General features: G+C 37.0%; 1 protein-coding gene across 1 annotated transcript in view; it reads left to right on the forward strand.

Moving 5' to 3' along the window:
• PAPSS1 (3'-phosphoadenosine 5'-phosphosulfate synthase 1) overlaps nt 1–7,902 on the forward strand; it is a 39,295-nt gene extending 31,393 nt beyond the window's left edge. The window contains 1 exon segment of the mRNA XM_021394740.1: nt 7,070–7,902. Coding sequence (XP_021250415.1) covers nt 7,070–7,208 — 139 coding nt within the window. The 3' untranslated portion in view covers nt 7,209–7,902.

Consider the following 18,200-nt stretch of genomic DNA (forward strand, 5'->3'; position numbering starts at 1 on the left):
AAGCTGCAAAGTGTTATCTTCTTTTGCATAATTAAATCTAATTTTATGATATTTTCTTGCGTTCCTTGGAAATGATGAGCAGAAAGACAATGGCAAATGTGTTGAAGCCTGACAAGAATTAAAGTAGCTTCACTGTGTTTTACTCTACAATGTTCATATGTGTTTAGAAATTTGATGATTTGCTATACTGCAGATGTTTCGAAATAGAAGCTAACCAAGGAGACTTATTTAACAGTTGTAGTTTGCTCTTCCTTAACTCCCATTTAGGCAGCAGTCTAGCATGAAGCTTCCTCAGTGCTCTGAAGCGTCTCTTTGGATAGCACTGCAGCAGGATTTTTTTTTGTAAACGAAGCTATGAGCAGTAGCATCAGACCAGACCTACACAGTGATACAGATGTACTTTTATTTGGAGGAATACTGTTGGAGGGAAGCATTCTTGTAGTATATATGACATTAATGTCTTTTACTATGTTTATTGCCTCTTAGACAGCTAGCTTTTGAACACTTCAGTGAAGTGCGTGTGCATCATTTGTTATCTGAGATGCATCTTGAAATCCTCATTGCTGTGCACAGTAGTTAAATTATGATATAAATTTTACTATTTTTGTTCCAACTTGTATGCTTTATAACATAAGAGTCAAAAGGCTGTTGTATTAGATTCAGTGGGTTTTTGTTCTATTTGTTTGTTATCCAAGTGATTCAACGTGTTTGTTTTGAAAGGTAAGTATACCAAGATCAAAGTGAGGTAGATCTACGCTGGAATACACCTTTCAGTGAGAGTGGGATTGGTCTCTTCTCAGTGGTGACAGGTGACAGGACAAGGGGAAATGGCCTCAAGAAGCTCCAGGGGAGTTTTATGTTGGATTTTGGGAAAAACTTCTTTACAGAAAGGGTTGTTAAGCACTGGAACAGGCTCCCCAGGGAGGTGGTTGAGTCACCATCCCTGAATGTGTTTAAAATCCATTTGGATGTGGTGCTCAGGGACATGATTTAGCAGTGGGTTGTTAGAGTTAGGGTAGTATGGTTAGGTAGTATGGTTGGACTTGATGATCTTGAAGGTCTTTTCCAACCTGAGCAATTCTATGATTGTATGATAATAGGATTAACAATACGAGACACTAGAATTCCCATTGTGTAGAACTTGGCAGGATAGATTTGATTTAGACTGGGGGGAGTAAAATTGTATCTCTGTCATTAGTCGGACCAAATGATTAAAAAAAAAACAACAAACCAAAAACCAGCAAAAGCTCTGGTAACAGGTTTTGTCTTAGATCACGGACTGCGGAATGTGCACTCTGTTATCCTTTTGTGATACCTGTGAGCACCCTTGAGCTGGAGTTGTCTTAGTTTCAGCTGGGGTGGAACTGTTTTCTTCAGAGTGTCTAGTATGCTGTGTTTTGGTTCTAGGAGAGAACAGTGTTGATAACACAGCAATGTTTATAGTTGCTGTTAAGCAGCGTTGTACAGAGTCAAAGCCATTCTCACTGAAGGGCCCAGGGAGCTACGAGAGAACAGAATTAGGACAGCTGACTTAAACTGGCCAAAGGAATACTTCATACCATATGACATTATGCAGAAGCAGTTTTGAAGGGAGTGGGAGTTTATCTCACTCTCTTCTGCCACTTGGGGGGGCTAGCTGGGCATCAGTCGGGGGATGGTGAGCAATTGCTTATGCATGATTTGTTATATCATTTTTATACATATATGTCATAATTATTATCCATTTTCTTTTCTCTATCTTAGTAAATAGTTTTGTCTAAATCCCTGAGTTATACTTCTTTTTTCTTTTTTCTCCTTTCGATTCTCTCCCCCATCCCACTGGGAAGGGGAGGGAGCAAGCAACTGCGGTAATTAACTACCTGCCAGCTTAAACCACAACAGGAGTTTTTTCTGTTTCTGTCACTATCTTGGAAAAAAGTTCATGCTGCTATTAGCATGAGGTCTTCCCTTTCTTCTGTCAGAATGCAGGACTACTTGTGTCATCCTCTAGATGTTACTACCTACAGGATAGACTGGAGTGTGAACAGCAATCCTCTAGATGGCAATGCAGCTGCATGCAGACTCCCTGAAGAGAAAACCATTATTGTTCCTCCTCACCATAGGCAGAACAGTGTGGTAGACTACAAACAGAGCTTGGGTTTGTGCAGCTGGCTGTATTTCAGGGTAGTCTATATGAATGCCAAAAACCTGTCAGATTCCTGGACCAAGTGGTGTTTCAACTCTGCAAGGAGGGTGGTAGGGAATATAGAGCTGTCTGGGAATGTGAATGGGTCAGTACCGGTGGAGGACCTCAGGAGTAAAGTAACAATGTTCATGGAAGTCTTTCCTGAGCTCGCTACTTAACTCAAGAAAAACACAACTTGAAAATGTGGGGAATAAGTTCATTTGCATAAAAGCATTACTCTGATTAATTTTAGAAACAGATAGCTTGATTTCTGTTGCATCTTACTCAATTGCTTGAGGCTTGGAAGCTTCACAGCCAATAGCCAGTTCAAGAATTTGTAACACTAATGGAGGCACGGAAGGTTATGTCAAGCACGAATTACGTGAGTTTCTCTGAGTCTGAGCTGTATCTGAACTGTATCTCTCCTAATTTTACAACAGCAGGTATGTGTCATCATGCAACTTTGGAAAGCCACTATAGATATTTAAATCCTTGGTTCTGATCCGGGAGGCTTCGGTCTTCTGATTTCACAGTTCTTGTTGCACAAGCAAGAGCAATTATGCTCATGCCTTGAAATCCAAAGTGCTGTCCTGGTGCCTTCCCCTAGTGACTGTGCCTGCTACAGAGGAGTCATTCACCAATCATTTGGTCATCCATAGGACTACACTGCTTACCAGCTAAGCAGTGGTCAAGGAAGTTCCTTTGGATGATATGTGATGTGTGCACTGGTAACTGCAAACAAGAGCCTTAAGTTCTGTCATTTCTCTGCCATTTTTGCCATGGTTCTGTTCACTGTGTGACTTGCACAGTGTCAATAAATCAATGCAACAGATGTCAGAAGGCTGCCAACAGCATTCTGAGATGGAAACTTCTATGAGAGCGTTAAAGAGTTTCATCTAACTCCTTTTTTCACTTTAGTAGTCTAAGTTCAAAGACTCCCGGAAGAGAGAACTGAAAGGGGATCAATGACTGAGTATGTCCAAATATAATTCGAGGAAGTGTACAGATGGAATTGTTATTATAATGGAGAATTTCCAAATGAATGTCTGATCTGAGGACCACTATCAGGCTGAAGTGTAATACAAACAAACAAAAAAAAACAAACCAAAACCTCAAACCAAAAAAACATCAACTACCACAAAATGCTGAAATCCTTTCAGAAGAAGTCAGTATGTTTCTTCAGCCAAAAAGGCTGCTTAGTTACCACAGGCAGATGTAATTTTGTATTGGTGGCTTAATAATTGTTTGAGTGAGCAGAGATTCCCAATTCTCTGCAGAAGATTAGTCCTAAAACTGTGGCCGCAGCGTGCTGCTGAGAAAAAAACTCAATTGAGAAAGGAAATTAGTCTAGCAATTAACAATAAAAACCCAACACACGCAGACAAGCAAAAAATAATTAAATAAAAGAGGGAAAAAAAATCTTCAGCAATGTCTGGAAAAAAATGGCTTTTTTTTTCTTCTTGAAGAAAACCAATGCGATCGCTTTGACTAAAAGGAACCCATAAATAAGGTTACTGGAGCAGACTGTTCATGCTTTTTGTAAAATGTGAATGAAGCATGGGTATCTAAAGGGCAGAGATGATTGTGAGTTTTAAAGTTTAAAAGTCCTGCAAATACACTATAGAATGTGGTTGTCACAGCTGCTATAATACTGTCAAGTCATACTTAGCTGTTTAAACCAAGTATGTACTATTTGCAAACTTGTTTGATGTGATACCTGATTTTTAAAGTGGTAGTAAGAGGCTGAAATAACTAAATGAAGGAGGACAACCAATACATTTATGTGAAATAATATTTCTTAGTGAACATTAGTGCATCATTTAGGATATGTTAGGATACATATCGCAGCAGCTCAAAAGATTTAAACACTTCTTCTAGTCAGAAAGAAGTTTAATGTGTGTCAGGTAAAGGACTTGCTTTCCTTATGTTGTTATTAAGTACGTTGGTTATGTTCTGCTTTCACACAGTGTTTGTTCATAGCCAGCTATGTCTAATGACTGTCTAATACTAGCTGGTTCACTCAGCATGAGAGAGCATTCCCAAGACCTAAGTGGAGACTGACATAACAAAGGCTAATACTGTAGGGACAACGTTCTGACGCTGAAGGAGTCACGGTGTGAGTCACAACTTGATGCTGCAAAGTCAAATTTAAGTTCAGTGGAAATCCTTCCGGGAGTGGTTATAAGGTTGGATTTCACCTCCTGACAGATCCTGTTCAGCAGGGAATATGAAGTTGGAGAAGTAGAGCTGTTAAAAGGCTGAACCTGAGAAAAGGAAGCCTGTGAGTTGCCCTAGGAATTAATTGCTTCTTAAAGTTTGTCAGCTGAGTAGAACATGGCAGTTCTGAAATCACAAGTGGAGAAGTCACATTTCAGTGTAGTAGAAATATTAGTTTCTGATAATCTGGAAATTCTATTTTTACAATTGGTGAAGACATCGAGTGTTTAGCTGTTATAGAAAGACCTGTTTTAGGTATGAATGTGGAGATTAAGCTGGAAACTTAAACAACAAAATTACTAATGAAGGAATTTACAAAAAAGGCAGAAATTACTGAGCCATTTCAGTATACCGTACATATTACTAAAGGCTCATATGTGTCAGTTTAGTGATTACCAATTTATGAAATTTTTAAAGAAAATGATGTTTGATAGAGAATTTTGGGACAATGATGTGGTCTCACCTACTACTGTTCTTTTTAAAATAGTATTTTTTAAAACATTTCCTGAAATTTTTTGTTACACTGAACCTACTATGTTTCTTAAATGATCCTTACTTAGATTTTTCTTTTCTTTTTCTAAGGCTTCTATGGATTTTCTTCTTTTTTTTTTTTTTGTACGTGTATGTTTTTCTCTCTAATTCTTAGAGCTGCTTCTTGCACAGCTAGGAAGGAGGAAGTTGAAGGAGAGGGGGTCTTAGTAAAGCAAACTTATATGGTATATGTAAATATCTTGGTAGCTTTATTTCTTACTAAACTTGTAGGACATTGAGGAAGCTGAGTCTCATTCTACCCACAGGCAGGGAGCGAATAAATCAGCTAATGTGTTTTTCATGCTCAGATTTTGACATTGTGGAAAACATGGAAAATCCTTAAAGCACTTGCTTTACTCTTTTCATCCTAGTCATCAAGAGACTTAACATCTTGTTATTGCTAGAATATTAACCAGACTTTGCATTTCATTTTGTTTATTTTGTAGAAATAGTTGTCTTCAAAGAAATCAAGTTACCTTCAAGCAGTGTTAGTAAACATTAGACAACTCCCTACCAAGGAACAAAATTTGCAGGTGTTCTTAATGGTAGTGACATAACTCTTTCGTGGGCTTACATAAGCTTAAAGATTTTATTTTTGTGTCATTTATATTTTGTAAAATTGAAGCACAGTATTGTTTTTTGCCTTGTTTTTGCACTTCAAGAACACGTACTCCTGAACTGGAAGCAGTAAGGAAAGAGCATGTACGGCGTTGCTGCTGTGTAGATGCACACAATCCAAATCAAAAAGTTATGGGGTTAGTGGTTTTGTGAAAGGGAACTGTGGAATGCATTCTGCATCTTGCTAACTTCTATACCCTGCTGAGCATAGCTCTGCACTTAAAGCCAAGTTCTGCCCTCTGATGCGCACACTTGGCTCTTGTTTCTGTCGAAGGCTTGTGCATCTGAGATCAATACTTGGCTTTCATTTCAAACAGACAAGTAAAGAGTGCGTAATGGATACATGTTGCAAACTGAGCAAATGGCGTAAGTAAAATTGCCATATTTAATTTAAGAATAAATCATTTTTCTTTGGAACATTGGAAGAATTCTGGCATTCTTGTCTTGGTTATGCTGTTTCACTTCTGTGAGGAGTAATGTTTAATTTGATGGGAGCTTTTGCTTCTCACATACCTGAGAAGTTAATTTTAATTTAGATTGTCATGTTAATAATGATAATCAACAATCCTCATCTGGGTTCATTTCTGTATCTGTCCAAATGAATTCTTTTTTTTTTTTTTTAGGAAAAACATCTTTCTGGGAAGGCATTTTTATTATTCCTCCAGAAAATTTTATACTTTTTTCTTTTTCTGATCTGTGTGTACCATGTGTACTTTTGTGTGTATGTAAATATATATACATATATATATATATATGCTCATGCGTGCTGTGTGGCTTGCAGTGGCCCAGCTGCAAAAGCTATAGAACATAGGGGACCCTTAAAGCCGAGTAGTCCAGCTCCCTGCAATAAACAGGGACACCTACATCTCCATCAGGTGCTCAGAGCCTCTCCAGCCTGACCTTGGCTGTCTCCAGGGACAGGACATCCATCACCTCCCCGGGCAACTTGTGCCAGTTCCTCACTACCCTTAGAATAAGAAAAAAAAAAAAAAGAATTCTAAACCTCCATTCTTTTATTTTGAAACAGTAGAGCCTGCCTTTAGACTCTGAGGCTTTTACTTTCTGTTCTGCAAACTGTCTATCATCAAGCAATTTTCTGCCATGTTGTTCTTCCACATTCTCTTGTGGAACTGAAATGATCTTCAACCAGCCCTGAAATAACAGCTTACAACCAGCATGTAGTTTCCTTGTTTCTTCATAGTGAGAAAGTCAGGCTGGATGAAAGCACAGACTTGATTGAACCTACAGGAGATCAGTTGGACTAAGCTGCTAAACTCAGGAGTTACCTAAGCTGTATGTTGTAAAGAGTGTATGTTTGTAGAGGGCATGTATTTTTAAAGATGTACTGCCATTAATGGACAAACGTCTGGAAACGACAGTTGCTTTCCAGAATTGTACTTCCAAGAGGAAATGTCATCAAAGTATCAAAAAAAGCAGAAGAAATATGAGCAACTCATACTGCTTTTTAAAATATTTTCCCTTTTCCCCCCTACCCACTCCTCTCCCTCTCTCCCCTTAATCCCATTCCCATTCTTTCAGCCATGAAGACTTCGAATTTATATCGGGGACCCGCATGCGCAAGCTGGCTCGAGAAGGACAAAACCCACCAGAAGGCTTCATGGCTCCTAAGGCTTGGACTGTGCTGACAGAATACTACAAATCCTTGGAGAAGGCTTAGGCCTCTTATTAACTGCAGATCAACCTTTGACGCCTGATTTATTTATGAGAAGGGGACCACACAGTCACCGTTCATGTTGCTTTGTTGTGGTGTCTGTCAGGAAGTTCTTCTCTGAAAACAGACTCTTTCTCCCTAACTTAGCATCATTCTTTGCCTGTCCTTATGGGTTCTATTATGTCCTGGCACCTAACTAACTGCTGGTTTTAATGTCTTTTCTTTTATTACAGTTAATATTCTTACAGTGGGATTTTTAACTTGTCTTTTTTTTTTTAAATATTTTACTGCCTCTGTCCTCTGAGTTCTGCAGCTGTTAAATAGATGCAGCTTTTTTCATGTTATTTAAACTGCTGGATATTTTCTGGTTTTAGTAGTTTGCAGGAGAAAATGTAATAGACTCTTAACTATGGATAGATGCTTTATAAATGAAAAAAGTAAATAAGTTTTACAACTACTGTAAAAGTGTACTCTATTTTACTCTCATCAGCATCTCCGGAAGCATTTAACATTAACTTTCTGGTATATGTAATCAAAAAGCAGAGTTCTTTATACAGCGTAATTAAATTCTTTTGTTTCTTTGTGTAGTTTTGGAGTTCTTTGAGCTGTGTCCAGTAGTTTTCTTCTGCTGTGGACCTGTAAAGATGACCAAGTAATGAATAAAAGAAAATACTTAATTTTCTCTTAATTGATAACTAAACTAAGGTATTTATTTTAATGTGTACATGTTGCCATGGGTGTCAGTAGGGAACGTTTGATCCCGTTTGATTTCACTTGCTGGTGTTTGTTCCTGTTACACGCAACAGTAAGCATACAGTAGTACTGATCTGTTGGCATCTTTTCCAGTGTTTGTAGGTAATCAGAAGAACAGTCAAACTGTTCTTAGCTATTGACTAAGAACTCCTCATATCCTCACAGAAACTCACTCTTCTGTTAAGAGGTGTATGTAGGAGGAAACAGCAAAACATTGTTTTTAGAATGTTGAAACTGGCCTACTATGGAACCTGAATGAAGCATATGTTCATCTTGAATTTTTTGGTTTGTGGGAGGTTGTGGTGAAGGGACCTGTGTAATGAGTGGGATGAACACTAATTGCAGTCTTCATTTACTTGTTCATAGTAACTTTAAGACAAATACTTTGAGTGTGACTTCCTTCTCTTTTCTGTCTCCTTGAAGGCATGTAGATAGTAATTTTTAGGGGGATTTATGCTTCTGTAAGACAGAGTTGGGAAAAGGCAAGAGGCATGTTTATCAGCAAACCATGATGATTATTGAGACTGCATTTTGGTAGTGTAAAGCTTACTGTTTTAGAATCACTAAACATGTTTTCTTCAAACTTGGCTTTGTTTTTATTTTTTGGATTGCATCAAAATGTAGGCTGTACATAATCCAGAAGAAAATGTCACTTCCTCTCTGTGCAGGTGCAAAACTTCATGCTTAACTACGAAGATGAACAAAAGTTATGCGCTGCTAAAATGGGATTTGCTGTTGAAGGTTAGAGTTTGGACTTTTTGCTGCCAGATATGACTCTTATTTTTAATAACATCAGACATAGCGTATTTTAGCAGAATGCCAAACATGGGTAAAAGTGCAGAAGTAGATATTTTGCAAGTGCTACTTAAACTGTATGAAGTCTGGAAAATAACTTGAGTGGTGAGCGTGAATGTGAATCATCCTTTAAAATTAATTTAGAAGCAGGAATAAGCAACTTAATACAATGATAACAAGCAGATCCAGTACTCATACTCATCTGGCACAGTGCTGAGGCTTTGTTTTTGCAGAGCTTCTTGAAAGCATTCCATACAATGCTTTGTGTTAATGAAGCCTTCACGTTTATTCTAACTTGGAGATAACAGCCATGGCATTCCTAAGGAATTCATGATTAAGAACATCTAGTTGCTTTGTGGGTAGGACTTCCTCTGTGCAACTTTTTTCCCTATCATGCATGTTTTCACTGTAGAATTCTAATTTTTCCTCTTTTCTTACTCTTGTGTAAGAAAGTAGTACTTCACAGGAAAGGGCTACCCTAGAAGTGATTTAAAAAAAAAAGTTCCCCTTGCCTCCCACCTTCCAAATGGTTCTTTACATGCTGCTCTTGCACGGAGTAATTTATGTCTGTTTGTATAGTCCCAAGATGATTGTTCTCTTCTGTTTTCCTACGTGAGACGTATGCCTGTGTTTGACTAGTATAAATATTCATTCAGGGCAACTTTTCAAGTAAGACTCTGAGAGTCTCAATACAAAAATACTGGATATATACTGAAGGTTCTGGGTTTTATCTGGTTTTGTTCAGTAGGGGTTTTAAACCTCAATGACTCAGTAATACTTTAGACATACAAAAGGGAAAATGTAGAGCTGGTTGCAAGCTTTTTTTCTAGACAGTTTGGAGATACCAAGCTCCTGCATCTGGAATAATTAAGTAGAAGTCAAAAGTGGGAGGAAATGAGTGGATATCTTGGAGAGGCAACAGAACAGGGCTACCATGAACAATGCAGTCGGTACCGTATGTGGCTTGAGTTTGGACCTCCTCTATATTTCACATTTCCTTAATTTCAATAAGTTTCACATGTGGGTCACACATAGGGTTAAACTTTCAATGCTACAGAAGGAATAAAAACTACTTCAGTCATCCTGACAAAATTCTAACAGTAGCCCATATGCTTTTCCCTTCCTGTTAGATTAAAAGTGCTAATCAGTATAATATAATCAGTGTATTCCCTTTCCCAGTATAAGCTGACAGCTTTGAAGACAGTTATGCGTGCATCTCTGCATTTACACACACTGTATCTCTTGTCATCTCTGGTTATGAACCTTTAAGTTTTTCTGCTATGGATCGTAGGAACACAGAAAGAAGCTCTCATCTCTGTTATAAATTAGTTTCTCTCTGAGTCGAAGATAAATTTACTGCATTTATGGCACCATCTCCAAAGGCAGGGAAAGGGAAAGCTATTACTGCTCTTGAAGTTGGAGAATCCACAAGAAAAAAAATGAGATAGTTACTGAAAAATCAGTTTCTATGCAGGGATGTCTACTTATTCATTTACAGGAACACAATTTACTGTGGTGCCTGAACAGTAATAAGAAATGTGTAGGAATGGTGTTCTAGTCTTGAAACCTGACACAGAATCCTTCACCACCACCCACAAAATAATAGGGACTTAATAGGTTGGATGAATTGGCTGAATTGAATGTTAAAATTAATACAACTGGAGCTCAGAGTTAATGTTTTGTTCTAGTTTATTAATTGATCTTGGAAATTTATGTCCCAAAACTCCTAATTTAGTACCTGTGAAAGAGAGTGATGTTAGTTCAATTTTCTTCACATTTAGTTTTAATAATAAAAGATAGGTTGTCAAGGGTAACTTTAAAGTCCATTTTGTTGAAAATGGGAGTTCCTGGCAGCAGCAAAGCAGGTGTTGGCTAAACATGCAATTTAAAGGAAGTCATTGTGTAGGTTTCCTTTCAGTTGTGCTGTTTTACCTCGAAGAAAGCCTGAGGGCTGGAGTAGCAGGGCCTCATTTTTATTTACTTTCTCCTTTCATGAAAAGCTTTTTGACTATGAATATAGCTGGATTTTTAGCAGGCTTTTGAAGCGTCCATTGAGGAGTTTTCTTTGCATCTCCTGCAAGATCTCCATCTGCTCTTGTGATGTTGGAATTTTTTTTACCTGTATCCATTTTCATTATTTAGTCTTTTATTAAAATCACTTTTTTCATTATGGGAGGGTGCATATGTGCATGGACCAGAGTTATACTGTCAACATTTCTAGAACTTTTTGCCCTAGAAAATTCATCTTGATATAATTTTGAAGCTGAAGGGGGAAGGCAACTGCCCTGAAAGCTAGGAAACAGTGCTTTAAAGCCACATCTGGAATTCTTAGACAATAAATGGCTCCAACTTAAAACGGAGAATGTGGAGATTTTAATATATCATAAAACTCAAGGAGCCTTGGATTCAGTATAAGGACTGTCACCCAACCTTTATGTTAAAATCCAACTGTACAACACTTTGAAGTATAACTGTAGTCAGAATGCTACCTGTCTATATATGAAAGGAGAAAAAAAAAACCACATCCTTTTCAGCCTAATCTTCAGTGGGGTGGAAATAGTGCCTGAATCTCTTTTATCCTCTGCAAAGTTATTTTGTCTGTGGAGTCCTACACTCATCAGTCTGAATTGCATCTCAGAAGAAGAAAATAAGCATTTTGGCCATGTCCGTTTATTTTCATCTCCTAAAAGTAAAAGGCTTACAGTTTAGGCTGTGAGTTTTTATTTTTCTTTCTTAGCACCTGCAGATCTCCAGAATTTTCACCCACATGGCATTTGTCCAAATTTCTGTGGACTAAGTCAATTATTTCTGTAATGATTGATATTTAAATTTATTGCAATAGCTGTGATGAGACAGATGAGAGAAAGCATTATCCATGTGTTAATACTCTCTAGACAGTGTTGTTGCACTTAGTAAAAAAACAGGACATTTCACTCAGAAGGACAAATCTACTCCTCTAACTTGGAAACATTTCTGTGATTTCAAGAGTGCTACTCAGAGAGAGAGAAAACTTTAGTTTTTTGTACTATTCATTTTATTTCATCAACAGTTTTCGCAAAGGTTTAAGTGGAAGCAGAAGACACTCCTTGACCTTCAAACACTGGATTCAAAAGTGTTGTCTGCTGTAGAATGGAAGACTGCAGTCAGTCCATGGAAGAGGATTGATAATGTGTCACTGAGGTCTGTCTTTCTAGTTGATGAGCATGTTCTACCACCTGTGAAAAGCAGTGTTTTGATAATTTGATTCATTTTCCCAGACAATCATGAGATAAGATCAGTTATGTATTGACATAACTTTCCACGAGGAGAAAGCCATTATAGTTTAAATATAAACTATGATATGGTCTGAAAAAAACAGTGTTATAATTACGTGAGCAAAAATTTCCTGCCATGCTATGTGACAGCGGAACAATAAACATCCCATCAGAGTCAACATCAAAAGTACAATGCAAAATGCAAACTATTATTGACACTTCTTCATTAGAAATAGTTATTTATAACTCCTTTGTTCATTATTTCTACAAGGAATAGTACTGCTTCTTCCTGAAGGCTATAAATCTCTTTGCCTTACTTGGTAGTTAGAGGCACTCAGAATGACACTCTTCATAATTTTTACTGTTTTCAGTTTAGCATTTTAAAAGGCATGCTTGTGAGCTCCACGACAAAATAACTTTGCAAAGAGTATTACAGGTTTAAAGTTTTTATTTGTAAGTGTTCTAGGCTATTTTATTTATGGTACCATTAGTTTTCTTTTTTTTTTTTTTTTAAAGCAACAAAGTTTTATACAGTTCAATCTTATGCAGAGATTCGGTACGCAATTTTCGTGAACTATTAAAACAACTACAGCTGGCTTCTTTTTCATAAAAGCTTTTCAGGTCTGTCCTTCATGCTGTGATGACTTCTTTTGACACACTTCATATGCTGGAGAAGAGTATAGAAAAGTGTGATTTCAGGGAAAGGTGATGGATCAATCACTGACGATCCCAGGATAACATTATTCAAGCACTGACGATAAAAAAACATCTCTCGTAACGTAATTCTTTCAATATAATATTTTGCTTTTTCTATGGTGATTATTGAGATATAAATAGAAATTTGAAGCAGCCTGCTCTGTCTAAAAGAGTTACAGAGGGAGATGAAGATTCTTTGGTCACTTGTTTTCTGGAGAGATAAAAGTAAATTCCTTTTCATACATTTAGTGTATTAAATAAAAAAAACACTCCGATCTTTCCATTTTCATACTTAAAGATGTATCTTCATGAGGACCAATGTGTTTTCTGATGCTCAAAGAGTTGCATTGTTTTCACTTTGAGGTTTTGTTGAACACTGGTAATGAACTGCAAATACTGGCCTATCTAGTCCAATTCTACACTGGATGGTTTCAGAAAAGAAATCTTGTCTTTTATCTTAGATCAACTCAGTTGGCTTTTTTCACCTGCATTTAATCTGAAACAGCTCTTTGTTTCAGGTTTTTCCGCATAACTATGTAAATGATGAGAAGAAAATTCAATCTCTTTACCATTCTTGGTTGATTATTATCCTACATGTGTTTGTAGATCTTGGAACTATTGCTGAGGAGGTAGGTATCTTTCAACGTTGATTTTATGAAACTAATTCTGGAAGACATCAGTTTAACTTTAATCATTTTGAAAACCAAACTTGAGTTAAGATCTCACTGTCTTTCAAGAAAGCATGAATCTGATTGCATTGAGAGTACACTAATTTTTCTCCCTTTTAAAATCTGTGAGTGAATGTTGGAATTTTTTTATAGGAAAGGGTAAGACACTGTTTCCTGAAATGTGATAATGCAAGTTTCAAACAAACAAAAATCTCGTCATAGACAAAAACATGAGATAAGAGGTTTTTAGCCAGTGAATTACAAAATCATTGATACAAGTCAAAGAAGGCCTGCCTGTGAAACCCAAAAACCTGTGTTTTTGTATTTCCACTGGAAGACCTGCACTGCTGTGAAGAATTCTAGCATGGTAGAGTATTCTCTGCAGCGTAAGTTCATTATGTACTTTCTGGTTTCTGTGGAATTTTCAGTGTCTGCTCAGTCTCCACATGCGATTTTAATACAATTTGTGCTCATAGTGCACTCCACTCGTGTATCTTTTCTTATCAGAGTATGCTCTTTCTGTTTCAGAATGCAAATTTTCTAGATGTGAGAATGGAATCATCACAGTTTTCAATGGAACTCATACAGTTTAGGCCTTCATCAGTCAACTGTGAAAACCGTGAGAGAAGGAGCTAGAGAGTGGGCTGTGGCAATGAAGCTTCTAGTTTTGTTCAGGGCTGGTATAATATGGGCTCATAGTCTTTCAGTTTGCAGACTGCTATGGTTTATGAGAATAGTTTTTTTTCTATTATTTAATTTTAATAAGTATTAGCTAATGATCTTGTTGTTCATTTGTCTTCAGAGACTCCCTTAACAACAGTTTGTGAGCTTTTCTGGTAAGTGCAGCTCACAAGTTTAAAAACATTGCTCAAGGCTTCTAATATAGAAGCCTTCAAAAAAAGATTAAGGAAAGGAATTGAAAAAAAGAATTACAGATGGAGTAGGCAGTATCTGAGAGGCTTCAGTATTTTTGTTTAGTCCAGAAGCCATTTATGCTCATCATCTAGAAGAAAGTTAATAGTGGGTACTGGCACTCAGTGTTTGTATACTACTACAAATACAGGGGAGAACCCAGTGAAAGTACAGACAACTACAAAAAACTACCAACTCTTAGAAGACTCAGTTAGAGAAATAGAGTAAAAGAGAAACTGAGATGCTGAAACTTGGGACTGCTTCTCTTGTGCAATGGATATTGAGTTGGAGCCAGGGCAAATGCCGATGCATTATACGCTGGATTGGTTGCCTACAATAGTCTTACAAACACAAAATGTTACACCTTCTTGACATAAGAAGAAACCTTTGAGTGGAAAAAAAACCTGAGTATTAATGTTCCACTGCTTGCTTTTGTCCTTGGAAAAGTGACATGGAAGCAACTGAAATTCTGAACTGATATGAAAGAAGTGAGGAGCTCACCATTACCCTTTTCATGTTACTTACTTCATCTTTTGACCTAGTATCTCCATAGTTCTGTATTTTGTTTTCTCTACTGTTTTCATGACAAGCAATGTGGATCAAGGAGATTAAACCTAGTTTGAAAAAGGCCATAATTCTTAAGGGCTTCAAGGTAAAATTTTAAAATAATCATGGTAGTAAGGAAAGCCTCTTTGTTCGCAGTGTGGCAGAGCTGCAGCTGGTAGCACTTCATTTCCAAAATGTTCTCAGAACTATTATAACAACATCCACAGTACTGATGCACAAACTGGGAAATAATTAAAAAGGCATATTTTTTACAGGCTTCATTAGAAGAAAAGAGGAAAAAAGGAGGCCCGCTGTTTTCAAATAGAAACATTTAAATTCTGTAATGAGTAGGGGGATGGGGAAAAACGAAAACTTCAACACAGGAAAAGGCTACAGGAATTAATTGTTTTCACTGTTATTGATCTTAAGCAGGGGTCTTTGCTGAAGAGCTGATGATATGAAAGCTGCAAGATTAAGTTTGTTACAAGAATTATCACCATTTCTTATTTTAAAACTGAATTTCAGTTACCCAAGAGCTGCTACATTTGTTTTAAAATCACTTCTAAGTTTTAGGAGGACAGGAAAGTGCAATCAGAAAGTGGAAAATTATTTTCAAGTTTTCTTGTCTGGTACCAATCCAGTGTGAAAATAGAAAGCTAAGTCCTGCAGATTGATGGTCATCACACATGAGCATGTTCATGAGGTCTTTCACAGCATTTCCTTGGGCCAGTTGACATTGTACTAATGAGATGTCATTCCAATGGAATAATGGCATATCTACCGTTATTGCTGTGGGATTAACGTAATGGGTGCAGTGCAAAATGCTATGTGTGGGCTTCTGTGACAACAGGCTTCTATGGGAACAGCTAGCTTAGTGCATTCTTTCCTTGGTGGACTTTCAAGTCCAAGACCTTTTTTCTGCAACAGTCAGTGCTGGCAGAAACCCTCCTGAATTCTGAGGTGAATTCGTCTACGGTAAAGTCATTTTATAAATAAAAAAACCAAAAACATTGCAGTTTCACTGCAGGAGTCAGTCCTTGATCTTTTCCAAATACTGCCGAACAGGCCTTGCTGTCTTATATATTAGAATAACTTGACTGTGATATTACCTGAAAAATTCAGTGGTTGTTGAGGGATTTCTTTTTTCCTTCTGTCCTACTTGGTAAGAATGAATGTTCCCCTTAAATGTGTGTGGAAAAATAAAAGTCTTTACTTTGCAGAGTTCTGCTGAACAAGCAGGACAGTAATAGTCTTCCTCAAAACTAAATACCAGCTAGTCCTGCTGTTCATATGTGACACACTTATTTGCATTTGCTCTGATCTTTTGCCCAAATAAAAAAGCAGGAACTGAATAGGATTTAATTACAGGCTTGTTTAAGTTTTCTTTTACGCAGACAGTTGTGGAGTGTATTTATCTGGGTAAAACTTCTGAAACATGGTCCCTTCTGCTGCATATTTTCTCTTTTTAAGAAAGAGATACCTAGCCACTGATATTTAGTTTATTGGCCTTCGGTTTGTTTCCTTCTGATGGAAGCCAGCATTTAGCATAATGACACCAGGCTCTCTGTCATAGCGAAAATAATGAATTAGATTATTAATCTTTCTCTCGCTGTAACTCTGTAGGAAACATTTTAGCATACTGATTTACTTTCTTCTGAGGTACCTAGTTTTATAGAGTACTGTTTCATGTTAAGGATTTCTTTTTTACCAGAGTGTGAAGGACATAAAATTAGATTATGTTCATCTTTCCACTGTTAGATTGAGTTTTTCATCCCTCCTCAGAAGAAATTGTCACTTCTGACTTCTATCACTTTGTTATTTTTTGATTCTTTGGATTTATACGTAGAAGATTATCTTCATCATCCATAAATGGTTTTATTTGTGGCTTAAATAGTTCAATTAACATCAAGTACAGACGTAAGTTTTCAGCCATTTTTAGAAGGAAAAAATTTCAAACTAAATTTGTATTTGTTTTCCATGTTGTAATGATTTTTTCATTCACAGGGAGTGTACACCAGAAATGCTAGCTTGTGTCCACAGGATAAGTTGCCTGATGGCGAGCAAAAAGAGTACTCAGTACAATTAAGTTGTGTTACTAGATGGGGTTTATCTTTACTTCTGATCAGGAGGTGAGTTTTTTTACTGGTCCTTTCTGGCCTGCATGATTAGTTCTGTAGATTTCTAGTACTAAGTGTAAATAACTGTAGGATTAAATGTAAATAGATGTAGGAATCAGATTGCGTGAAATGCAAAGGAGCTTTTTAAAAACGCTACTTGTAAAAGAAAACAAATCTGGTTATGAGGTGACAGTTGGGAAGCGTATTTTTCTTTAATATTCACGTTCAAGAGAGATTAAAGTATATTTGTTTGTAAATACATGTATATACTCATAAAGAGATGTGAAAACAGAGAAAGTATCTTAACCACAACGTATGTTTCCACTGATTTTCATCTGTTTTCTTCAATGACAAAGCCACATGATTATCCCTGTTGGGATTGCAGGCTAGTATTGATATGGAAAAATGAGCTGTTTGCTGTATTACTTAATAAGTTAATTCAGTTTATTTAGCCTGGTTATTTTGTGCAGGGGACAGGTGCTTAGCCTCTGGCAAAAATAATACATGATTTTTCAGATCTTGTGTCATTCTTTTTCTGATGTTGGTTAGGAAAAGATTTCTGCCACGTGGTCAAGCTTTGCAAATCAAAAGCCAGTAGTATGAAAATCAGTGAGAAAGAGCAAATAGAATCTTTTTCAGACTTAGAATGTAGAGGGTTGTTTTTTTTTGGTTTTTTTTTTTTTGAGATTAAGGCAGTATACAGGATATTGTTTTAAGCACTTTCGGGTCACCCAACCTTACTTGTAAAAGTTACCCTACCAAACCTTAATACCATCAGTAGAGAACAAGAGACATACAATGGCTTCTCTGTGTGGTGATTCAGAATCTAAACCCTTCTTGGAGTTGTCCCCCGAGGGAGATTTTTTTCTTGATGACTCTATGAGAAGATGTTAGCTGGCTATTGTGATCTTAAAAATAGGTACTTCTGGGTACCTAAAGCTGGGAAAACTTGTTCTTAATGAGTGCTGTGTTTTGTGTTGATGAGTAATAATATTTCCAAAGTCAACATATAGCAGATAAAGGAAGCTTTTTAGCATTCAGCATAATACCTTCCCTACTTAGAGAAGCATACTCAGTGTGGCCTTGCAATACTTAGCAGTGCACATACAAAGACAGTGGTTTTAATATAATAGTGCACGTGTACAATAGCAAAGAAAGAGTAGTTAATACCACTGTTAAGCCAAAGATAAAGAGATTCTCCCTGCTATTAGATTTTATTACTGTTCAAGACTTCACACAGGTTCTTTTAAAGATCTT

The sequence above is a fragment of the Numida meleagris genome, chromosome 4 (assembly GCF_002078875.1).
Source record: "Numida meleagris isolate 19003 breed g44 Domestic line chromosome 4, NumMel1.0, whole genome shotgun sequence".
Lineage (NCBI taxonomy): Eukaryota > Metazoa > Chordata > Aves > Galliformes > Numididae > Numida > Numida meleagris.